Source organism: Haemaphysalis longicornis, unplaced genomic scaffold (assembly GCF_048455015.1).
Source record: "Haemaphysalis longicornis isolate Haplotype H1 unplaced genomic scaffold, Haemaphysalis longicornis Haplotype H1 scaffold_6, whole genome shotgun sequence".
Taxonomy (NCBI): domain Eukaryota; kingdom Metazoa; phylum Arthropoda; class Arachnida; order Ixodida; family Ixodidae; genus Haemaphysalis; species Haemaphysalis longicornis.
This window is the reverse complement of record NW_027526407.1, coordinates 115,373,616-115,399,414: the sequence shown is the minus strand read 5'-3', so window position 1 is coordinate 115,399,414 and position 25,799 is coordinate 115,373,616. Positions and strand designations below refer to the sequence as shown.

The following is a 25,799-nucleotide window of genomic DNA, read 5'->3' as shown; positions in this document are numbered from 1 at the left end:
AGGTACTTATACCCAACCACTGCAGAATTTCTCATCTTTAACGCGTGTATGTTTATTTTCTGTTTGTGAATTTATTCAGGCTCACATTTGAAGGCGACCAACTACAAGACAACAAATGAAGCTTTGGTATGCAAACACAAGTTGTGTTTTACTTATGAATAAGCAAATTCAGGCAGTTCGAATGAACCGGGTAATTTCTTCTTTTGCAACCTGGCCCAACAAATTCAATAACAAGGAAGTGTTGCTTGTTTTTCAAGAGCGCAGACGTTTAAGCTTTTAGTTCCGCAGTTGAGTGTTACCAGAAAGCTATCAACATCGGCGAAGTGGAGGAAGGAAAATGCTAGGCCATGACGAGTGAGAAAAAGGGGCAAGGAAACAAGGAGCCCATGAGCAGGTGTTGGGAGTGCCTGCCTAAAAAAAATGTGGTTAGGTAGGTCTGGGAGCTGAATTCGGGACCTTTACGACCCGAAACTGGCCCACCTCGAAGGCCCGAGGGGTACGGAGTAAGCAGTGCGGGGGGGGGGGGGGGGGGGGGGACAATATTACGTGCTGTGAATCGGGAAAAAAACAGACCGTGTTGGAACGCAGTATGCAACACCTACAAAAAAAGGGCCAGGTAGGAAGTTTCAAAATTATTATCGCCAAATGCATAAGTAAAAATAACGACACCTTTGCGCATATAGCGTGCAAAAACAACGGGAAAGCGAATGCACGCATTGGCTGGTCCGTTTGTAAATACATATTCAAAGAACAAAAAGCAATAATGTAACGCCCTGAAGTATGCAAAATCGAAAACAAAAGACTGCCGGGGGTAACACAGGGGTATCTCATCGCTTAAGAATCGCCAACTCTGCTCAAGATAAAAACCAAGGCCTATATCCACAAAAGATGCTTGGTAGGCAGTGTCAGACATTTACTTCCTTACCCGCCAATCTACGCCACTTCAGGGCAAAGGCCTCTCCTATTAATCTTCAATTATGGCGGTCCTGTGCTAACTGGGACAATTTATCCCCGCAAACGTCTTGATCGCATCTGGCCATCTAACTTACGGCCGCCCCCTGCCACGCTTCCCTTCTCTAGGGATCAACTCTGTTACCCTTAATGACCAACGGTTATCTTGCATTCGCATTACAAGCCCTGCCCACGTCCATTCCTGTTTCTTAATTTCTACTAATATGTCCTTAAACCCGCGTTTGTTCCCTGACCCACTCCGCTCTCTTCTTGTCCCTTGATGTTACGCCTATCATCTTCAGTTTCATTGCTCGCTGAGTTGTTCTCAATTTAAGTTGAACCCTCTTAGTGAGCCTCCAGGTTTCTGCCCCCTAGGTGAGTACGGGTAAGATGCAGCTGCCATAAAATTTCTTCTTAAGGGACAATGGAAGGCTGCATTTCATTATCTTGGAATGTCTGCCGTACGCACTCCACCCCATTGTTATCCTTCTAATTATCTCGGCCTCATGGTTGGTATCCAGGGTCACAACTTGGCCTAAGTAGATATATTCGCTTTACCACTTCCACTGCATCGCCACCTGTCTCAAACCGCTGTGCTGTCCCGAGGTTGTTGATCGTTACTTACGTTTTCTGGATATTACTGAAACTGCAAAATTTTTTTTTCATACTCTTCACACAGTTAAGGCCACACGTTTCTGTCCACGAAGGTAAGATTTTCCTAAACGATGAATAAGGTGATAGGAGTAGGTATTAGGGCTGTTCATAATATCCTTTATTAACACACCCATTTCAATTACCGCTTGTAAGTTTTTAAGCGCACGATAAATTAAGTATGTGCTTTCGCGACTGTTGAATCTGTGATTAAAGTTTTTAAAAATGATCTGTTCTGTACAAATATAAATAAATTTGGTACTCACGAGTGCGCTATTTCATGAGTGGCGACGTAGACGCCATAATAGCCGGTTGGGAGGTCCTCAGACATCCCGGCTCGTTGATCTTGACACATACCTCCAACGTAAGTGTAGCCTAACAAAAGCAGACATGTTCCAGTTATTGAAAGAGTGCAGTAAAAACAAAGAGAAAATGATGGCCTATACCACATAAATACCACGGGGAAATCAGACATGTGTAAAGTTTTAGGCAGTGTATGTCACGAATGATTTCGGTTCGTTTCTCGCGCAGTGAGACTAGAACGCAGAAATATAGGCTCATGTTGGACACGAATACCCCAAAATGTTCATGTGCCTCAATCGGTGGACATTTATGGGTTTGGGTGCCATTTAATCTAAATGCTTTACAAAGAGTCCTGGAGCTAAACGTAGAGAGTTTATTTTGGTAATGTACGAGTTCCCATCTATTTCATAGTTGGCATCTACGGGTTAGAGGAGAAGCTGCGATTACATACCTACTCAACTCCTAATAAAAAGCGGGCTATTCAGATGTTCTGTAAATTATTGTGATGCTACAGATTTGGAGTGCGCCATAGAGCTTGGCTTTGAGATCTTCCCCACTGCATCAAGTGCACCCACTAATTAGCAAAAAAAAAAAAAACAACGTGTTATACGCAGGTATTTTCTAGCTTACTTGTTAGCAGGCTTTCTGCACTACTACAATTGATAATATTGCAGACCTAAACATAACTGTGCGAAACCAGCTGCATTTTGAGTAAAGTTTTGTACCTTTATTTCGCTCCAATGTCTTAGTTCAGAAAATTATGTTTATGGATGCTGTTTTCTAGTATTGCGGTATATGAGGCTTACATTACTATAAACCTATTTAACATTAAAATTTAACACCAGCTGCCTCGAGACAACAGGAGTTAGGTTTAATGTTTCATTACAAAAAAGTTTGAAAAACCTTATAAAAGTTACGTCCAAATTGCCAAAGGTTCGCTGGGCAACATTTGTAATTTGCAGTTTGCACGCCAATGCTACATTTCTGCTATAAGGCGCGCTGTATTGGAGTGCTCTGGATTATTTTCATCGCATGGAGACGTTTAACAGGCCCATAAATGCGAATACCCGGGCGTTTCGCTTTTTGCTTCCAGCAGAAAAGCAGCCAGTGCGGTGGTGCACAATACAAATAATCAAGAAAAATTGCGTGAAGAACATTATTTTTATTATTATTCTTATAAGCTATTTAAATAAAACCGTTACAATAATAAATCCCAGTATTTCTCTTTCGCACTCCAATAATTTATGTGAATGACGCACTTACACGGCAATCATGAACGCGATAGCTGTAGTCAATGGCGGTTCAGTACATGAAGTGGAATGTGCAGATTGGTACCATCTGGGACTAAGCTCTGGCACGTCCTCGCAGCCCATTTGAATCCACTGAAACCATGTTTGATCGGGCAGATACATCCCCCATGAATATGGCATCGCCGCTGTATCCCTTGCGTATGAGCAGTCATCGTGCGACAAACCTATCGATTCTTCTGCTCTCCAAACCTTCCTTAGGCTTATTCTTGAACTTAACAATTTTGAGTTCGACGGAGTTCATTACGTGCAAGTCAGCGGAACGTCAATGGGAACTCGAATCGGACCTAACTACGCCAATATCCTTATGGCTCACCTCGAATCAAACTTTCTTGACACCCAAAATTTAAAGCCAATGTATTATAAAAGGTACTATATTGATGACATATTCATGATCTGGCAACACGGTGAGGCGGAGCTCCTCACATTCATTGAGGCATTTAACCTAGCCCATCCTAGTATTTCCCTTGCTCATTCCTATTCGTAACACAGTGTAAACTTTCTGGACGTCACCGTTACTACCTTCTAAGGTCGGCTTCAAACTAAACTGTATAGAAAACCGACAGACACGCGGCAGTATTTGCACTTCCGAAGTAGCCATGTCAGACACTGCAAGACAGCAATACCTTACAGTCAAGCCCACTGAATTAGGAGAATTTGCTCAAACCAAGCCGACTTTGACTCAAACTGTCGAGAACTCAAGACCGCCCACCTGAATAAAAAATACCCGGAAAAAGTTATCGACGACGCTATTGTGCGAGCCAACCAATTACACCGTAACGTAATCTGTAAGAAAAAAGCCCCGAACGGGAACCCGCCAGCTAACTTAGTTTTAACCCACTCATCCTCCGATCCAGGAGTGTCAACCGTGCTAAAAAAACATCACAATATCCTAATGCAAAGTGACCGCTTAAAAAGCATATTCCCCGAACCACCACGCGTTGTCTACCGGCGTAATAGGAATTTAGGTGACTTTCTTACTAACTCTCGTATCAACCGACCGGCGACTACTGGCTGCATGCCCTGCAATAAACCGAGATGTAAAGTATGCCCACACATGACCACTACACAGCGCGCTACCAGCATGGCTTCAGACTACTACGTAAAAATAAAAGGTAACTTTAACTGTGACTCAGCTAATGCCGTATATCTTCTAGAGTGCACTGTTTGTAGGCAACAATATATAGGCCAAACTGAAACGCCCTTCCGAATACGGTTCAATAATCACCGCTCTCATGCAAAAAAGCTACCCTTATTTGCCCCTGTCAAGACATGTGAACAGTCCCGGGCATGCATTTGAACATCTTAAAGCAACGATTTTAGAATCCGCCTTCAAAACGCACCACGACCTCGAGGTTCGGGAATCTTATCTCATTTCTAAGTTTGGGTCACCAACACTTGAGATTAATGAAAGTTACGGAAAACTAACGTACTTATCCCTCGATTAAAATTGGCGGTTTCATAATTTTTATAACTATGTTCATTATTCCTACCCTTGAGCTTCCCATCAGCATTCGCAGAAACTCTCCTAATACAGCAGCTTTATTAGCCTAATGCGGCTCAACAATGCCATTTGTCCTGTGGAAGGAGGCCTCGTTCCAACCACTACTTAAGAATGTTTAACTCTTTGTGATCTATTCATGTTTAACCTTTTGTGCCCCTACCTATTTCCTGTTCAGTTGCTAGCTTCTGTGAAATGCTCTTTTTTGCCCCGTATCTATTCTCTTCATCCGCGGGGGGCACACCCATCTTCGCTTCCGCCCCAACCAATCTCCCCAGCCACTCAATACCTTACTGTATACTCTTCCCTTTCTTTTGAAACCGCGGTTGTCCAGTTTCCCGCATTGTCTGAACTTGCAGCCCACGCGGCATACGTTGACCCGTCATGGTGCAACCTGAAACGCTGCTTTGTTAACACGACCCCTTTCTCTCTTTCGCTCCCCCTCCCCCTTTTTTTTCTTTTGGTTTGTTGTTGTTGTAACATAGGCGTAGCCCGACTGTATGCATACTCTCCATTTGCGAAACATTTTCCGCCCCTTCTCACAGTTTTCTGCAAACCTTTAAAAGAAATGTGTTCCAAATGTTTGCGACAGCAAAATCATGTAACTTTACTCTGATGAAGGCACGTCCCGTTGCCGCTACGTAAGTAAACCTTGTTTGTTATTGTTCTTGCTGTGTATCCGACTCTTTACTTATACTATATATACATATATATATATATAGAGGAAAGAAAATGAGGGGCTCATTTGGAAATACAGAAAGAAATGCTGGCAGTCTACAACGTCAAAGAAGGCATAAGGGAATGGTTAGACAATTTTTTACCTTAAGGAACGTTTGCGTTATTTTTTTAAAAATAATTACGTGAGAAAGGAAAAAAAATACGCGCCCAGAGTGGGGACCGAACCCACGCCTTTCGATTAGATCTCGAATGCCTTACCAATTCGGCTATCTGGGCGACTGTGTTCTTCTTCACTTTCTGGGGTTTTTATATTTACTACAACTGTACCTGGCGCTTGAGGGTGGTAGCCAGCGCCACTCAGATTACACGGGGAGAAGGGGACCTTCTTTTCAACCCCCGGGGTGTGACCCGAATGTCTACAGCCTGTCATAAGCGGGTAACTGGCGGGAAACCCTCTTATGCTACTGTGGCATGAAGGCTGCCAGAACCGAGGCCCTCGCTAAGCTTTCGAATGATAATAGGGTTAGGAAAATGAGGGGCTCGTTAGGAAATACAGAAAGAAATGCCGGCAGTCTACAACGTCAAAGAAGGCATAGGGGAATGGTTAGACATTTTTTTACCATTACGGACGTTACATTAATTTTTTTAATAATTACGTGAGAAAGAAAGAAAAATACGCGCCCAGAGTGGGGACCAAACCCACTCATTGCAAATGTCATTGCGCGTCATTGCAAATGTCGAAGCTGAGAATGGAGGAAGTAGGTTCAATTTGGCCAATCGACTCGCTGCGAAGCAGACTGACAGGGTTGTCTGTGAGGTTGGTAATAAACATCGTGGTGTGTTCAGCACGCAGCGTAAGGACGGCGAACGGAAGAAATAAATGCTTTCGGCGAACAAAAAGGTCGGATGGCGTAAATAGAACAGGGCCATCCGGCAGGGTACCACAAGAAAGAGCCACTAACACTGAACTTCGCGGCGGAATATCGACGTCTTCGGAAAGTACGAGTTTTGTGTCACCAGAGACGTCACACTGTGGAAAAATTTCCAATTCAGCTCGGGCACAGTCGATAACAGCGTGATGACATGAGAGGAAATCCCAGCCAAGGATGACATCATGGGAGCACGAAGATAAGACAACAAATTCAATGGGATAGCAGGTGCCTTGAATACTCACTCGAGCAGTACAGGCTGCTATCGGGGACACGTGTGCTGCACTCGCAGTCCGAAGCGAAAGTCCAGAAAGCGGCGTCATTACTTTTTTCAGCGAGCGGCAGAGTGTAGCACTTATAACAGATATGGCGGCACCGGTGTCGACTAGAGCGAGAGCAGGGACTCCTTCAACAACTACATCTATAACGTTCGGTGTATAGGCACGAGGACTTTGAATTTTCGCTGAGTACGCAGTTCGTGCCTCTGGAACTGCGGGTATTAGTTTCCCACTTCCGGAGGAGCAGGCTGACGGCGCATAGGCGACAGGGAGCGGCGGCGGGGAGAAGGCGATCGGCGACTGGTGAACGTCGGCTGGTCGGGCTCAAATGATGTTGGGGAAGGCCTCGAGGACACGCGATGCTGAACGTGCCTAGGCGTGTATCCTGGAGTGTTGAAAACCTCAGGATGCGGCACCACACGGCGGCAGTAACGGGCGACATGTCCGGCGTATCCACAAGAGTAGCATATAGGGCGATTGTCCGCCGTGCGCCACGGATTGGATTGCTGCGCGACCACTTGCACTGGACGTCGAAATTGGGAGACTTGCTGATAGCTGGACGGCACAGTCACTGGGATGGTTGGTTCGAACGAATGGGTAAACGGTCGGGGTGGCTGTGTGACACATTCAGCATACGTCAGGGGACCGGTTAATGCAGCCGGTGAAGCCAGGGGAAGAGCAACAGTAGCTACCTGGGGAACAGTAAGGGGAGCAGGAGCTGCTACCACTTGGCGATTAGTTGGCAGGGCCTCGGTGACCTGTTCCCGGATGGTGCGCTGAAGAGACGAAGGAAGGCATGAAGGCGGTGCCTCCGTCCGCTGGCGTGGCTCTTGAACGAACGGCACAATCGATAGTTGGCGTGCTACTTCCTCGCGGACGAAGTCCTTTATCTTCGTCTCAAGTGAAGAGTACTCGGAATTGAAAGTCAAAGCGGAGAGTTCTGCATTTGTCCCCAGAGATCGCCGGAACAGCACTCGTTGCCTGCGCAGCTCATCAAAGCTTTGGCAGAGGCTCACGACCTCCGTCACGGTCTTCGGGTCCTTGGCAAGCAACATAGTGAACGCATCATCATCGATGCCTTTTAAAATATGCTTCACCCTATCTGCTTCAGACATGGTCACGTCGACGCGCCTGCAAAGATCTACAACGTCTTCGATGTAGCTGATGAAATTCTCCCCCTGCGTCTGCGCTCTTCCGCGTAGGCGTTGTTCTGCTTGTAGTCTGCGTACGGCCGGGCTGCCAAATGCTTGAAGGAAGCGGGTCTTAAAATCGCCCCATATTTTGAAGTCACGTGCGTTGTTCAAAAACCACGTCTGAGCCAATTGAGTGAAATAGAACTCGACGTTGCTTAACTTGGCGGGATCATCCCACTTGTTGTGAGCACTCACCCGCTCGTATGTCGACAGCCAATCCTCAGCATCATGATCGCCCTCGCCATTGAAGAATGGGGGATCGCGCTGACGGATGGAACCAGCGCAGACGATCTGTGGCATCGCTGGTGCTTGTTGATCAACAGCGTCAACGGGGGTAGTGGGCATTGGGAGCCTGCGGCTTCGAAGCTCCAGGATTCGTGCTGGTTGACGTTGAAACCGCACCTCCACCATTTCCAATGGTGTTTAATTCGATCAGTTGTCCAAGCGAGAGGCGAGGAAGAGCAGTCTCTTCAAAAACGGCGAAGCCTGAGATAACCTTGCAAGACGCACAGACAGGCACTGATGATGACCGTTGCAGGTCCGCAGCACATACCCGCGCGTAGATTGGCCATGGTTCCGCACATACCGTTCCCTGCTCCAATTGTTCATTACAATATATATATATATATATATATATATATATATATATATATATATATATATATATATATATATATATATATATATATATATATATATATATATATATATATATATATATATATATATATATATATTTATTTATTTATTTATTTATGTGTGTGTTTGTATGTCTGTGTATTTTTTCTAATAAAATTCGGTTGAGAGTTCAGTGCTGTGTCGTCGTTAATTCTTGTTCTGTCCCGTCCTTCTTGCACTGCCTGTTCGATATGGTCATTATGAACAAACTAGCCCAACTTTCTATTCTTCTGCGTTCATCAGGACATACTTATGTAAATTATAGTTTATGGCTCAGAATGCTGTCACGCCACCAAGCAATCATTGCTAAGTTCGGTTTTGAGAGGTAAAGCCATTCTGCTGTTGCATATGTATAGTCTCGCTGTCTGGCAGGGAGCAACAAAATCCCACTGTAGTATATCACATCGCATTAGTTTCTCTACATTTTTGTTACCAATACACTAGAACAGCATACCTGAGACACTGAGAGTATTTAATAAGTTTACATGATCACAGACGATGAGAGCAAATTTTCGTACGCCTTGATCACGCAAAAGAATGTATGAACGTCAATATCAGTGTAACGATGCTGTGTTGTGATTGCGCAACGGCCTAACAGACGGCAGTTGCACTAGCGGGATGTTTCTGTGCGTGCGACCTACCCTAGTTGCTTCGGTGCTTACTTCCGTGATATTGTGCTGACCAACCACCAGTGGACACTTCCGCGATATTATTATAAATTCGATGGTTGTACACACATAATACTGCTGGCAAAATATGTTTATTTGGCGTAGCTACTACAGCCTGGGTGTTGTCCTCGCAGCGCCATCATGAATGGGATTAGAATGGAGCATCGGGCTCGCACTCTTTCTCTGCTGCGGAAACGTGAGTTCTCGTTAATTTTGAGAAATGTCGCAGTACCTGACAGGTGTCGCAATCGAGGTTGATTGTGAGGCCAGTTATTGTAGCATCAATTTTTTTCCAACCGAGTGGTATCTGCTCATTGCATCCACTGGGATCGGGCGCTAACAGCAATATCAAAAACAGAAACTGACCGACGTAATTTCAAAACCCGAAACAGCAATTGTGGCCAAACAAAACTGACAGCGCAGAAAATTTGGAAAGCTAGTAGCTGTGAAAACGCCTAAAGTTAAAGGAAGTTAGAAAACCCCAGATCTCGTCGCACAATCAATTCATGATGCTTGAATGACTGCAGTGCCACTGCGCCCTCTAGGTTTTAGTATGAAACTCTTTGCCTTGAAGGACTGCTTCTCTCAGGACACAGAGAAGTCATGTAAAACGCCTTCCGCATCACCTCTGTCGCTGGCAATGAATGAGTGCTACTCACCAATGCATGCTCTTTCTGCAGCAAAAATCTCATCTCTCCTTCAATACACCATACAGATATTTATTGTACGCCAATCAAGCCATCGCGGGGAGTGCTCTAGGCCTTAAGTTGTTTGCATGCTGTTATGTTTGCCGTAGATTTTTTAAAGGGTCATTATTTCATAGTCGGATCTTGATATTCTGCCGCTACACCCTATTATCTTCCGCAAATAACCCGTAGACCCGTGTCCCATTTGCTCATGTTCATTTTCGGTTATACCCCTTTTTTGGTAGTTTACGTTGTCATAGATGACTCCGGCAAAATTTGTTCGTTTCATCTACTGATATCTGCCATGTACGAATTGTATTTGCAGGAGCTTCTCTTCATTATGTATGCCGACTGCTGGGGCTTGAAGTCATATAAGTAACACAATTCTTGTGATGTAGCTTACGGAGGTTCAATCAGGTGACGTTTGTGGGTACACTAGAGAGCTATGAGTATTGTGGGACATTAGACGCGCTCATCCTCGGTTCTCAAAAAAAACAAGATAACGTTGTGCACCCAGCTCGCACGCGCTCCGCATTGCTCCGGCAGCGGTATTCTGTATGTCGCGCAAACTGGGCACATTGAACTCAACCCTAGCGTCATGTAAAAACGTCTGTTGCAGTTCCGCTGTGTGGTTTTCTTCAAGCATTTGATAAATTTAGTTTCCCTGTATCGAAGTTCCTCGCACCTCAAGGTCTGTCTTTGTGTGTGGAGACGGCTATTCAAACAAAGCAAATGAGCAAATAGGTAATATTTTTTTAACCTGAACGTACTCTCCATTCTTTCCAGTTTTCTATCCAAAGAAGAGGTTCAAATTCTACATAGGGGAGTGACAATACGTTGATGTAGGGTGGGTATAGCTTTTATGTGTGGTGTATGGGCCCACTCACTCCGCATCACCTTGTTTCCTTGAGACTACATTGTGATGTACAGTCGTTGCTACCAGTGCCAGTGTTCCTGCCATTCCACGTGGTACAATGCCGTCTTTCGCGTGGACGCGCCCAAGCCGACTTTGAAGCACCCGCAGGGGTCCCCTTCTCCACCCGACCCCCAGTGAGTCCGCCGGAGACAGACGCCGTAGGAGAAATCCGATAGCACGCTTCCGCATTCCGGCGCGAGAACGCTGCTACGGGCAAAAACGCCGCTTCGTGCACCTTCCGCCAACACGAACCAGCGGACCCACAGCGGCACTCCGATATCACCTTCAAATCTCAGCTGAGTACGCGCTCCTCGGCTCGAGAGCGCGACCCCCCGGCCCAGCGATGAACGTGCGCCTGCTGTGCACCTCGGCGCGAGAGCGAAGGATTTCGCCTCCATGGACCTGAACCAGCCACCGGCCTGACACGCTTCTACCTGGCCAAAAGCCGTACGAGCGCCGTCGCTACCCCGTCCTCGAGACAGGTGAGGGAGAGCGGCACCGTTTGAACCCGTATTGATTATATTTACTGTTATCTGTTGATACCCGTTCGTGTGGGTGCCTCGTTTCATCTCAACTCTGCGTAGACCAACTAAAACGGGAAACTCACCCAGCCTGTTAATGGCCCGTCACAACATGGGCCGCACCAAGGCAGGGTGTATTGTTGTCTGCGCGGCATTACTATACCGAATGTGGTCGCCAGTACGCACCTTAAAATGCGAAGCGCCACTGCGAACGCGACGTCGAATACTCAGGCACAAGACTGTCACCCGCATTCGATGGTAAGGATGGAAAAATTGAGAAGGGTTGCAGTTGGAAGCACGCTTACCGTAGCTTTAGTTAAGTCATGGCCTAACAATCTACAGTACGAAGTTGAGGTTTTGTTTATGTTTCCATCATACCTTAATGCTTACGATACAAGTTACTTAGAAGCATACAAAGAAATACGGAACGTAATTTCTGAAATATTTTTGAAGGATGCCGAAAGTTTCAAACGCCTACAAGAGGTTGATGATGTTTGAACTTCCGGATGAGCAAAGAAATTGAGTTATCAGGTTCCGAACTATAGTCATAGAATAGAAAATAATTTCAGGTAAGCACCTTTCTTGGTTAAATGGCATATAATGCTGGATGAAGCACAAAACATTCCCAAAAGTATCTTACCTGCTGTCCATGTCTGGAGTACACCATTATCTTCAAATATAATTTCTTCCCTGAAATAAAGCGACAGGTTCTTACTTCAACCATGCGATAACCGGCTATATTCTACAGGCTGTACACATAGTGTAACGTGGGAAACAGGCAAAGGCATAAAACATAAAACTCTGAAAGATACATCGGCCCGAACCTACGCTGGGAAGGTGCTTGGAAAGCAAATGTTTAAACGACGCCACAACAATTGCTCATGCGACGATACTTGAATTCACACATGTGGCTCTACAAAGAGTGAAACTAGAGATTCTGCAAGCCGTTACCTGGAATTCACGGGCGCGGCGTCCTAACTAGGGCGGCGGATGCCGCCGCTGTAGCCCTATGGGGCGCGGGCAGAGAGAAAACGGACAGAGCGTCTTTTGATGGGTGAGACAACGGAGCCTAGCCATCCTGATGTGCTAGCTCGGGGCTACACCACCGCGCGAAACAAGCGCAGACATCGAAATAATTCTGCATGTCAACTTAGTGATTCCCATTCATAGCTATTCAAAATAGATAGTTTAGTTAGCGCGAGAATTGCGAGAAAGCTGACGGAACTTTTATAATCGATAGTTATCAAAACCAGCTGCTCCTTTCGCAGTTTGTAATACCGATTAAAGGGACACTGAAATGAATTTTCAAGCTCCCGGTTTTGCTTGCACTGAGTAGACTGGCTCAAATTACCACTTTTAATTGTTTATCTGGTTGATAAGTAGGTAATTATTTTACGAAGCGCGAAAGAAGAAAAAAAATTGGGCGCATCTCCCCGCGAGGGGGACTCGAGTAAATGCGTCGCATAGGGGGTGGGTGTATTGCGTTAACGTTTAGTGTTGGAGAGTTGGTGGTAATGAATGCGTTGTATCAGCAGCTTCTTGACGTAGTTTGAATGAGTCAAGGATATAAGGCGCGTTCGTAGCCTACCATTCTGTGTCGGCTTTGTGGCGCAGTGGGTAGAGCACCATGTACATTGCGTTCCGCCCGCAGGGACGAGGGATCGAAACCAGGCGCCGGATAGTATTTTTTTTATATAGTGTAGGGGGAGGGGTGCGGACTACGACTACGGACGTCAACGCGGGTGACATCGTGAGTTACTAAAATCCTCTGCATTTAAAACTACCACGCGCAGCCTGTGGCGGCCGCACCAACTAAAGGCTGTGACGTCGGGAGGAAGGGGCACCATGATTGGACGATGTGCAAGGTTAGAATTCAAACAAGTTTCGGTTTCGGTTCTGTAAAACAACATGCTTGACATCCGACGGCATCGTTGGCTGGGCATTCTAGATATCTCAGTAATTGTCACACCCCGCTTCTGCCTTGTTGTCGGCTGTAATATGCCTAAGATAGGCCTCCCAGGACGGCTTGGCATCGTAGAAATCACTAGCCGAGGCCTACGAGCCGAGAACAACACGAACGCCCTCCGCGTCACCGCAGACGCTCAAATGCCATGCGCTTTTCCCGCATATTCGGAGCTTGACCTACTCATTCCCGTATTGTAAAAAGCGTGTTCGCACCTGGCCAAGGGTCTGCTGATTCTGGCCTGTGCCCATTGCCGGCACGCAGTCGGTGCTTGTGGCAACAGGACGCCAACGAGAACTGGCTAGCGCGTCAGTGTCAGTCTGCGCGCGTTCCGCGAACTCACTCGTGGAGCAGTGAACGTTACGGCCCAAAAATGGTGAACTCAGGTTAGAAAACATCAGCCTCAAACGAAAAAATCAACTTACAGAAAAAAGCATGCACCCTAGGGGATTCGAACTTGCAACTTGCGAAACGAAAATTCTTGCGCCTTAGACAACTTCACCACGAGCGAGCCTTACTGAAGTGGGATATACAATATATATTCTGCAACCAGTTTACACTTTTATTTAGTGTTAGCATTTTGAGTACTTTAGGTGACTATTTGTTGTATAGCGCTCGTGAAGTAAGCGTCCCCCAAACTTCCACAATATCTCCCGTCTAGCAATTGCATGGCTTAGATGGAAAAGCGTTAGCAGATGTGTGGTCGTGCTGCTGACCGCTGTGCTTGTTCACCCAGCGAAAAAAGTGCTTCCGGCTCTCTGGTTTTGCGCTGTAGGGTAAAAGTTTTGGTTGATTTTATTTCCGTAGTACCTATATTGACTTCGCTGACTCTTCTCCCGCCCTGAAGTTGCTTTAGATTTTCCTACTAGCATAAAGTGAGCGAAGCCTCGCATGTGCACTTGTCCAGCGCTTGTGTGGAGGGACCTGAACTCGCAGCTTGATACAGAGTACAAACTAACAAAGTAAGAAAAGGCACATTCTTCCATTCAAAAACGTGTTGTGGCTTAGTGTCAACTGATCGAGCGAATTACGACGACCCGTCGGCGGCCGACGGACTAAACGTCGGGCGATGCGTCGGGCCGACTTACTCGGTCGCGGAAGGTCGGCGAACCGTGCAGTCTGCGAACCGTCCAGCTCATCTCCTGCGACGTCACACGAAAACGCCACAAAAAAGGGTGAGGGTGCAGAGATGAGGACAGCATTTTTGAATTGATTTTTCTACTAAATAAATTCGCGTAAACGTTGTCAGAGTGGTCGAAATAAAGCTTATTGTCTCCGGACTACAATTTGCGCTAGTAATCCCGCAATGTTTACAAATCACTTCAGTGTCCCTTTAAAACACAACCGAATTGCGATTTAGCAATTTAGAAAGCGTATCTCATTCCTGAAAAGCAGTACGGAAAAGGTAGCGTTTCTAGAGCGGCCAGATGTTTTTATGTGGTCTCCACATTTTGCTTCCACCCCGCGAACCAATCGTTAACGTATCTTTGTCTTACGACCACTTAATTCCGTCGGGTTTGTTACCCAGGAGGTGCTGTTGAACAAGTTAATCAAGCCGTGCGAAGGAAGAGCGCAATGAACGTAAAGCTGTCCCAAAAGAGGTCCAAACCAAGCGTTCCTAAGGCAGACGAGAAAGCCGTCCCGCCGACACGCCAGCCGGTGTGGGCGGACACCTGTGCGCTAAGGACGCTGGGTAACTATTCGCCGCGCCATCTTCGCTGCGCTCCGAGAGTGAAAACCGCCCAATCCTCTGCCCTCCCTGACCACGTTGGAAGCGTACGCCAACGAAGGAACCATTCGCTGGTAGACGTAGAAAGCTTTGCCTTAATACAATTTCGCATACCGCAATGGTCTCTGTATACTTACAGCACGCGTTGCTATTGTCTAGACTGTAAAAGACGCCTCAAAACTTACCCTGTAATCAAAAACATCAGGTCTGAGTTTTTGTGCTCTTCCTTCTGAAGGTAATATTTGTAGAAAGCATCGAGGGTCTGCTCGTCAAAAATGTAACCTTGCCGGTACCCTTGTGGTCGAATCATGAAGGGCATATCCTAGAGGAATAGCAACACTATCAATTTTGCTATTTAGGTGCTTACTTGTGATGCGCAATAATGCAAATAAATTTACCTACTTTTCTCAACATGGTGATGCCCACGAGCCTTAGCTGAATTCGGGGCCGGCTCAGCCTCCTGTAGCGCATGTTGCACTTGAAAAAAGGGTATTTTAGATTACCTTAATATTCTCAATTATTTCTGTCACCATTTCGGTTTGCAAGAAAATAAGGATTGTTGCGACATAAGCGTTTGTTCTGGAGGTGCTGACATCGTGAATTGCAAATTTCTCACGCGCTTGAGATAATAATGTTAGTGCGCATATAACAAAAATGATGTGTAGTTTACTGACGCAAAAACGTTTCCGTGAACAAGAAACCCTACAGGTAAACGCCGAAATAACCAACTATACTTCTTATGTGATATGCTGAATAAGAAAAAATGAAAACCATTTCTGAGAATGCAATTTGACGCCAAAATGCGGGTTTCTCTAGACCATACTCATTATATAGGCTTTTCAATAACTACTATTTTGACTCAGTCCTTGAGAAAACCACAAAGAAATGCAGATTATGTCTGCTCATGAACATAAGTTGAGGTTCCCTTTCTTATACAGGGGCGTGCAAAACGTTAAGCGCGTCAACGTTCAAGTAAAAACAAAAATTTATTAGAAGGGCTCTATTACAAGAGTGTTGCAACACGTACATTTTCAAACGCAATGTCGTTCGGTAATTTTCTAGCGATATAATCCCGTCCACAAAAATAACCATCAAGCCAGCTTAAATGCCTGAACGTTTAATACTGAATTTCCCTTTATCTCAGCCTAAGTTGTCCCTGCTGCTACAAAACGTTTCTGCTAGAGGGTTGCAGTCAAACTTTATTACAAAAAATGATTCCTTAAGGTCTCTGCCGCCAAATAGCTAAGCAGCACTCCTAATGACAGTGTATATACGGAAGTAGGAAACCTATTGCTGCTATGGTAAGACAGGCTAGGCAAAACGGTATTCAAGGATTGTCCCGCCGGGAAGAGTTTTACCATACAAAAAGTAACGCAGATCTTTGACAAGGGAACTGGATTTATTTTTGAACGAAGGCCACAGGGCTTTAAAATTTAGCAAAGATCAGAGGCGTCGACACAACAATATCTTGCAGGAGAGAAAACAGAAATACAATTTTCGAGCCCACCCATGCATGAAATGCATTGAAGCGTATTTTTGGTGATGTCTACGCCGAGTACAAAAAGCAACATTAGAAACCGATAAATTTTCCTGCTACTGGAATTGCAGCCATGGAAGGGACCCCAACCCTTAACCCAGCAAGTGAGACTTAGTGCTCTGAATACTAGCGGCCAGTTCAACGCTGCCGGGCAATGTCGACGATGGTCATTATCTTGACAAATTAGCCGCCGTTATCAACTTTCGAACAGTCTTCTCAGCTCTGCAGCGAACTAGGTGGGTTAAATTTCTCTGCAACCGTGAAGACAATGCCCTAGACCCACAATAATATTGCAGATACGTAATAACCATTTTAAGTGCCGCCATTCCTTCGGCATTCGCAATATTCAGGCTTTAAACGCTACAGTGCTTCAAGAACTTAATAAAAGAGACCGGACATTATCCTCCCAAACACCGCCATCAACACGACAAATAACATCAAAGGCTAGTTGTCCTGTATGTCATTGCAGCGCCATCCCCAATGTGTGGCAAAAGAGGAGGTAGGACTGTGAGGCTTGTTTCCCGTTGCCAGCTAGAGGTCATGCTCCTCGCACCTAAACGCTGCTAAAGCTTCAACCTGCAGAGGGGATATCGCTTCCTCCATCTTTATTGACAAGCCCATCCTGGCTGTGCAGCGCCACACCATCACTGTCCCGATGGCCAATGGAGACTCCGTGGGCCTATCGGGCCGCTCCAGTCTAGTGGATAGGAACGGGCTCATTCAAGACCACGTGCAAGTAGACAAGATACCGGAATAATTTCCCTTTTTTCTGACTTGAAGATGAGCGATCGACCATTCTTTTGTTGGCAAGGCGGGTTTCGTTGTTTCAGAGCTGGTCTATGCCCAGAAAACTTTACTTCAATGACCAGGTGACAACACTATTCTATCTGCCTCTCATTGAAGTTTGTCACCGCGCTCAATTTTTTTACTACGTTCACCACGTTCGGTTTTCACGGCGTTCTTACTAAACGTGACGGAGGAGTTGTGTCGTGGCTCAACCTTCTCTGAAGAGGCCAAAGAGTTTTGGGCCGTCTAGCCGGGCTCGTGCCAAGATGGCTGCCGCAGATAAACTTTTCATGTCATCATGCAAGCTACTTCATATCTCTTGTCCTGCCAACTGCCTGCTGGAGCTTGCGGAATTGCTGTGCAATGCCTAGAACCTTTTAGTATTAAGAAATCTCGTTCAGAGGCTGCCGGCAGCTAACCTACTTTGCGCCACCGGGTCCAGCTATCACTGGCAGTAGCGGTGTCCTAGATACTCCCATTGCCCCCAAAAGTCCATCCCGACTACAACCCAGGACGCCGAGCGGCCAGGGCCCGAGCCCTCACCGAGACGCACGCAAACGACACGGGCGTCATCTACGTGGATGCAGTCAAATACCCCGACAGGCCAGACACCTACGCAACAGTGGCGGTGAGAGCCACCACCGGAGAAGTGTACAGTGCGTGTAGTGTTCGCGTACCGTCTGCTCAGCAGGCGGAAGAAGTGGCGATCGCACTCGCGCTAACGAACCCGCAATGCACAACAATACTGAGCGACTCGCGCTCGGCCATCGCGAACTTCGCCAAGGACAAAGTGTGTACAAGTGCAGTGCGCGTAGTGCAGTGTTGTGCAGTGAACAGTGAATCGGTGCCGGCTACCCACATCCGTTGGTTTCCGGCGCACATGAACGCTAGCACCGACGGCAGCGGCCACCCTAAACGCCACGAGACAGCGGACGCCGCCACGCGCGAACTTACCAACCGCGCGGCGCCCGCCCCCCCGCATCTCTCAGGCGGAAAGGCAGCAGGACTCAGACCAGGAACCCCTCGTGACTTACGCCGAAATACTACAGTGGTACCGCCTCGGCAGACAGCTTTGGCTGCCCCCACACCCCAAGCTCACCAGGGCTGAAGCAGTGTTGTATAGACAATTACAGACAAACTCTGTGATAACTCCGGTGCTGGCGCAATATGTGTGTCCAGAAGTGTACGAAAGTGTGCTGTGCAGTGTGTGCGCGAAAACTAACGCGACTTTGGTCCACCTACTGTGTGACTGTGAACGAAATCCAGTGGAGGCAACCGCCTCAACGCGTTTGCCGGGTGATATCACAAGTGCTATGGACTCGTCCGACCACTATGTTCAACTCCGGGCAATCCAGCGGCTCGAGGCTGCTCTTGCAGGGCAGAAGCGTAGGGAGGCGCCGACGGGAGGTCTGGGGGATCACATCCGACGACCCTCCGCGCGTCGACCTCGTAGACGCCCGGAAGGCGTTGTCTCGGGGACGACTTAGGAAACGTCAAGGAGGGGGCAGGCCCTGAGTGGCTCCCGCGCACATCCCCCCGAAAGACAATTCAATAAAGTCTTTCTCTCTCTCTCTCTCTCAACGTGACACCGCCATTCTCAATGGCACAGGCGAGCACCAGGTGGCTTGTAATGTTATGAAGGGAGCAAGCACAACAGGGGTGATGATGAACCAGTACGGCAGCCCGAAATGTGGCGTTGCAGCAAGCAAGGTATGTTTTCTTTGCTGTGTTGTCGATAGAAGACATTTTGTCGTAAAGGCGCAAAACTAAGGGCAATAAAATAGGAACACTCTACCAGAAGTGTTTAAAATACCGTAGATTCTTGAACATAATAGCTGTGACTGCAACTTTACCAGTTTGCCAGGAGATTTAATGCCAGCTAATTGAGCGTCTTCGCAAGGGCTTGAAATGATAATACATGTAGGCTGAACAGAAAGCAAGCACACTGCATGGGCGGTGGGTTGTCTGGATTGCCAAAAACGATTGCCAGACACTTGCTTTCGGTTATGAGGTTGTTTCACCCAGCCTAAGGAGCCTATGCCTTACGAAACCGACTTGAAAGATTATGGTGAAGAACAGCTACGTGAACAACGGAACTAATTTAGAGTAGAAAACATTGATATCTAAGAAGAAAACAGTAGAAATCAGTAGAGTAGAAAACATCGGTATAAGCCCCGTCGACGTGGGGTCTTTCCCCCACTATAAAATATATCCTTACCCCGAATCAATAGAACAGTAATGAAACGTGCCTTACCCTTTTTTTGCCACCTACTCTAGAACTGACACCACCCTATCTCAGGCTACGTTCACAAATTCGGAGTTCATTGATATTTGTTTTTATTTTCACATGACGAAATCTACATTCCTCACATGTGGTAGGTGCATTGCATCGAAAACACATGACCAGTGCCTTCGTTGTAGGAACACGTGCTGAACGGCCCTCGACTGAAGATGCGGACTAGGTGGCTGCTGACTGCGCTGCACAAACATCGCCCCATCTTCTCTCTGTGCCTTCGTTAGCGCCTTATCATTGGTACGCGGTCAGGTGCTGCATATCAATACGATGCTCGACTTTGCACTTGCTCTGCCATTTGCTTTGTTCCGGAGAGGGGATGTGGATGTGGTGAGCAATAAAACAGTGGTGCAGCGGTGTCCTTCGGCATGGCGGTTGGGGAAACATGGAGCAACCACAGGGACGTGCAAGCACGGGCGTCCCCGATTTCAAACAGCCTATATTAGAAGAGTGGGACAACGATGTGGTCGGTTGCTGGCTAGTTCTCAGATCAAGATGGTATTAGTCCATATGCTTTCTCTCCGATAACTCTGCCTCTTAGGTAACCATGGGTGGTTGGTAAATTCCCGTCACCGTACTGCCTAGGACATGGCCAAATCTGCACTTGTTACTGATTTAAAAGACGAAAACGCCACTTATGTTTCACATGCACTACGCAAACTAAAGCACCGACGTCAGAATTGTGTACAAACTTGTTTTACTCAATCTTGTTTAAAATACATAGTTTTGACTAAGTTTGTGGTTTGTATAACCTTCGGTATATTTGCGCTGTGTTCATGCGGCGTAAACGAGCTTGTAATATTATTCGGCTACAGTGTTCACACGTCAACGTTTCATCAATATAGAATGTAAATAGATGGTGAAAAAGACGGTGCTCAAAATCGCGATTTCCGAAAAAAAAATGTTTCTCAGGGCAAAACCTTTCATTCTTAAAAAATAAACTCCACGAACATGTGCACATGATAAACTACGCCAAATAATGGCTGCTGTTTGGAGACTGTTTTTAGTGTCATTAGTGCCGCGTTGACATATCAGGCCACCCGCTATATTTACTCAAACCCCACCACTGCACATTTCGTCAAGAACCGATGAGCTTATCAAGTGCACTAATTTGCAAGCATATTCTGTTTTCTGAATTGATTGCCCTGACGGTAGAAGTTTACTAATACTGCTGCAGAAAGGGGGGGTTTAAGATGCATTTCTCAAAACAATACCTTTCTTCTCAGCATGAATCAAAAATTCTTCGAAATAACCACCAGAATTTTCAACATCGCTATTCGGGAATATTGTTATAATGTTGGTGTGAGATTCACTGTGTATTTGTTTTCGCAAAAATGAGTTTCCCTTAGGTTAGGCGTCAGTTGCGGTGGAAGATATTTATTTAAGCATAACTTCGTCTTTCTCAATCTCCGCCTCCTACCATACGTTTCTTGCCATTGTGTACTATGTGAAAAATTTAAGGCTATAGTCATGACAATGTTTACACTACGGGCAATAGTCGCACAGCAACCTCGCAGGGTTTTCGGCATTATTTACGAAGCTGAAGTATCCGGTTGCCTTTATGTTGGCGATGTTAATTTGATGCTACCGGAACTTGTACAGGAGCTCAGAGTAGAAATTCCGGCCAGTGCAGATGTTTTTTTGTGAACGGCTTTTTCAGCACAAATGAATTAGTTGGCTATAGTTCTAAGCTATTTTGTTCTTAAATTGAGTGAAGTAGTACGTTACAGGCCGCTTTCGGCAGAGGCACCTGAAGCAGCACTCTGCATTGCGGCAATTCTTTTTTTCAAGAACTATTCAACCCTATTTATTTTCATTATTTTCGTGAGTCTGGGGTGGGCTAGTACGTTTTAAATTACTGTTTACACAGCTTCCAAGAAACACCAGTTTCAGTAAAGTTTCACAAACACCAAAAGTTTTCAAATAGCCATTCACTTAAGATTGAATGATGTCGTGCATTTAGCCTCAGCACCTAATAGCGCCTACAGATGGCACGTTTTACAGTGGAGCAGTATCATTCATGTATGTTTTAAACGGGCATTGATAAAACGTTTCAATAATAGAGGAGGTAATGTTTATGGGGTCACAAGGCCGCGCACGTGTTCGGCAGGAATTTTTTACGGCGTTAATATCGTTCCAAATACCTCTTCTATTGTGACTTCCATCGTACCTAGCTCCTTGTCCTTTTCGTGACTCTACGCTGAATATTTAGAAAAAGTTCCTAAACATTTTCAACACAGGTCCTGCTAGAATGTTAAATAATAGAATATAAACGAAAATTGGATTCATTTAGGATGTGAGGGGATAGAAAAATTGTGCCTCTGAGTGGCGAGACGATCCCACACTGCCACCACAACCACATCTCCAAAAAGTCTAGCTGACTAAAACTGGAGCAAATGATGGTACAGTGAGCTTGGACTGAGAGCTTCGGGTTGGGGGCATGTACAGGGACATGCATATGCAAATTTCACAAAACAATATAAAGAAAAAAATCAGGCGAGTTGCGAAGTTTATACCCGCTAATATCATGTTTGCTTGACAATATGAGCACAACTGTGTCAAGTGTAGTAGCGTTGAAAAAAAAACAGCGGAAAGAAAATCATATTGTTATTTATAAATTAACAAGTTTCGAAGATCACCGATAATGCTTTGGAGATAGCTGCATCACAAGGCGTGATAGCTGTCCTAGTAATTCTTTTATTATCGGTATGGTGTCAAAAGGTGCGAAATATAATTTTTGAATCTATTTTGCAGCTCAGCCAGAAAGCGGAAAATTTATCAGAGACCCTTCATGGCGACTCTCACAAATGAGCGAAATGCACGCTCACATCCGAAGACTGATAATAACAGAACCTTCTCAGGATCTCAGTATTTTCCGACTGAAAGACGATACTTACATAGTACTCATCCCGAAGCCGAATAAACCTCCTACCCTAGACAACTTGAGACCGATATCTCTCACGTCGTGCCTCGGAAAACTCCTCGAGCACGTAATTCTAAACCGTCTACAGCCATACTTGGAAGATCGCGAATTTTTTCCTGAAACGATGTTTGGTTTCAGACCGAAACTATCAACACAAGACATTCTGCTACAACTAAAGGAGGAAGTCATCCAGCAGGCCTCTCCACACGGCGTCAAGGCAATTTTGGCGTTAGATCTGAAAGGAGCCTTTGACAATGTAGCCCATCATACTATCCTCGAAAATCTAATGGAAACAAACTGTGGCGTACGAACGTACAACTTCATCCGATCCTTTCTGACGAACCGAACGGCCACAATAGGAATCGGAGATCTCCGCACAAACACCATAAGAACCCCGAACAAAGGCACGCCACAAGGCGCCGTACTTTCTCCAACCCTATTTAATATAGCCATGATGAAGCTCCCATCGAAACTGCACGACATTGAAGGCATCCATCATGCTATTTATGCCGATGATATAACGATTTGGACCAACACGGGATCGGATGGGGAGATAGAAGAAAAATTGCAAGGCGCCGTACACACAGTGCAACAATACGCACAAGCGAGTGGGCTCCAATGCGCGCCGGAGAAATCAGAATTACTTCTAGTTAAACGCCGGCGACGAGGGTTCGCATATGAGAAACCCCAGATCAGACTGAGTTTGGACGGACAAGAGATTCCCATTGTCGATCGAGCACGCATCCTTGGCTTGCATATACAGCAAAACGGGGAGAGCGGATACACAATCTAACGAATCACACAATCAGCAGCACAAATAATGCGAATGATTGGCCGAATTACCAACAGACATCACGGGCTCAAGGAATCAGACGTGATGAGACTTATTCAAGCCCTAATTATCAGCCGGATCGTATACGCAGCTCCGTATCTCCAGCTCAAGAATTACGAAAAGGACAAGCTTGATACCGTCCTCCGCAAGGCTTACAAACAAGCGCTCGGTCTACCACCCACCACAGCAACTGGCAAGCTCCTCTCCTTAGGCGTCTACAACACAGTGGAGGAGCATGTCGAAGCACACCTTATAAGCCAACGGGAACGTCTCACGCTCACTCCTACCGGCAGACATGTACTCCGTCGTCTGGGATATTCAACCAACGCTGGAGGGCACACCGCGAAGACGGAGACTTTACGCCTCGAGCTAAGAGAAAAACTCAACGTGGCACCAATACCTCGGAACATGCACCCCGAGCATCATACAGGGAGAAGATCGGCGAGAGCCAAATATATTCAGTCCAGATTCGGCAGTCACCCAGACTCGAGGTTCACGGATGCAGCCAAGTATCTGCATCGGCTCTCGATGGCAATTTCCGTCATCGACCCAGACCTGCAGGAGATAGCTTCGGCCTCCGTCAACACAAGCAGCCCAACAGAGGCAGAAGAGGCAGCTATAGCCATGGCCATAGTATCCAGCGCGTCAGACCAAAAACACGTACGCGTCATCACCGACTCCCAGGCCGCCTGCCGGAGCTATGCAAGGGGCAGGGTCTCTTCTATAGCGCACCGCATTCTCGCCAGTAAGGCGCCAGAACACCTCCCAAGTGTTACAATAGTATGGACTCCCGGACACGACTCTCTTCGTGGCAATCAGCGAGCTAACGCTGTCGCCCGAGCCCATGCCTCCCGGGCGCCACTGGAGGATAATTACCCGGAGCCCATAATGCTGCAATACCACACAATTCTACAGCACCAGCGACTCACCCGACAAGCCTTTCCTCCTCCGCACAAATCCTTAACGAGAGAAGAAGCGACATTCTGGCGTCAACTACAAACAAACACCTTCCCGCACCTAGGAAGACTCCACGCCATGTATCCTACAATTCACCCTTCGAACAAATGCCCTTCTTGCACAACACAGTATGCCTCCCTTTACCACATTACGTGGGCCTGCCCCGACATTCCAAACATTCCCCGAATACACAACCCAACCCTTGAGCAGTGGAAAGCTGCGTTGCTCAGCTCGGACCCGGAAGATCAGCGACAGCTGGTACGACGGGCCACGAGTGCAGCCAGAGCTACTGGGGCCCTGGAATAGGGGCACCTCCCCTCCTCAAGCAAACTACACCCTTTCCTAACCAGCGTAAAATAAAGTTATTCCTCCTCCTCCTACAACGTATGCCCATTTGCACCCACAAGCAGGGACGAATACCGTTCATAGTTGTTTGTCAAGCAGCGAATGCATTCGTGATAGAAGAGAACTCCCGAGTAGACCAATCATTGTCACTATGCCACGATATGACGGCTGAGGCTGCCTGCTGAAGGTGTTCTGTTCCGTACGCACCTCGTCCCGTCATTTTCGGTTTCGTAGTAATAAAAGAAGAAAAAGACGAAGAAGAAGAAGAAGAAGAATAAGAATTTTTCAGCAGATGGTGTTACAATGCCTGCTGATGGGGCAGGAGCTAAAGGCATTGATTGCCGGAAGCCGGCTCCTGACCCTCTCCATTTCACAATAGACGACACGTTTCAGTCAAGTATGCGTGCTTGGCAACAACATCTGACGATACCGAGACAAAAAAAAGTAAAGTTAAAAATATACGAAAGTCGTACATTTCCAATAATGAAATTCACAAGTTGCACAATATAAAAAAAACGTATTTCTGTAATTACTGTTACTACCAGAAACAGTAAACAGTAGAACACAATAAATTTACTGACTGATTCTCCGTTATTCCTATAAAAAATCACGTCTACGCACAATACAGTTTGAATTCCTTACAATAAGACAAGCCGAGTGATGTCATATCTCACTTTCATTTCTAGAAACATCACCTTGGTTTCGGTTTGAAATACGGTTGCACTAGGGAAATAGTGAAGCCTAAACTGAATGAAAACCAGACTTTTGCTATGGTGTCATTGTACATGTCAGTAAGATATGTTATTGTTAACCCTTTAATGCCCAATGTCGCCCAGGAGAAACAACTCGAACAATATTTTTCTCTCGCACTTCGTCACTAATTTGGACAATTCACACCATCTGTTGACAAAGGTTCCAGTACCTTCTAAAATGAAAAGTGCTCAACAAGTTTTTGAAAGGAAAAAGGCCGCCGCACATGACCGCTTAAGCCGATCGGGCATCAGTTCTTTTGAGCAGTGATGTACTACTGCCCTTTTCTTTGGCAAAACCTGTTTAGCACTTTTATTTTTGAAGGTCCGGGAACCTGTGTCTCTAAACAGATGGTGTGAATTGTCGAAATGAACACGAAGTGTGAGAGAAAAAATATTGTTTGAGTTGTTGCTGCTAAGCAACG

At 46.2% G+C, this 25,799-nt stretch overlaps 1 protein-coding gene across 1 annotated transcript in view; it reads right to left on the bottom strand.

The window, feature by feature from the left end:
* LOC144143206 (venom metalloproteinase BumaMPs1-like) overlaps positions 1 to 25,799 on the bottom strand; it is a 198,650-nt gene that overhangs the window by 19,731 nt on the left and 153,120 nt on the right. The window contains exons 7-10 of the mRNA XM_077674996.1: positions 15,355 to 15,429; positions 15,138 to 15,274; positions 11,901 to 11,950; positions 1,869 to 1,977 (exon numbers count right to left, since the gene is read on the bottom strand). Of these exons, the coding sequence (XP_077531122.1) occupies positions 1,869 to 1,977; positions 11,901 to 11,950; positions 15,138 to 15,274; positions 15,355 to 15,429 (371 nt within the window). The remainder of the gene's footprint in view (positions 1 to 1,868; positions 1,978 to 11,900; positions 11,951 to 15,137; positions 15,275 to 15,354; positions 15,430 to 25,799) is intronic.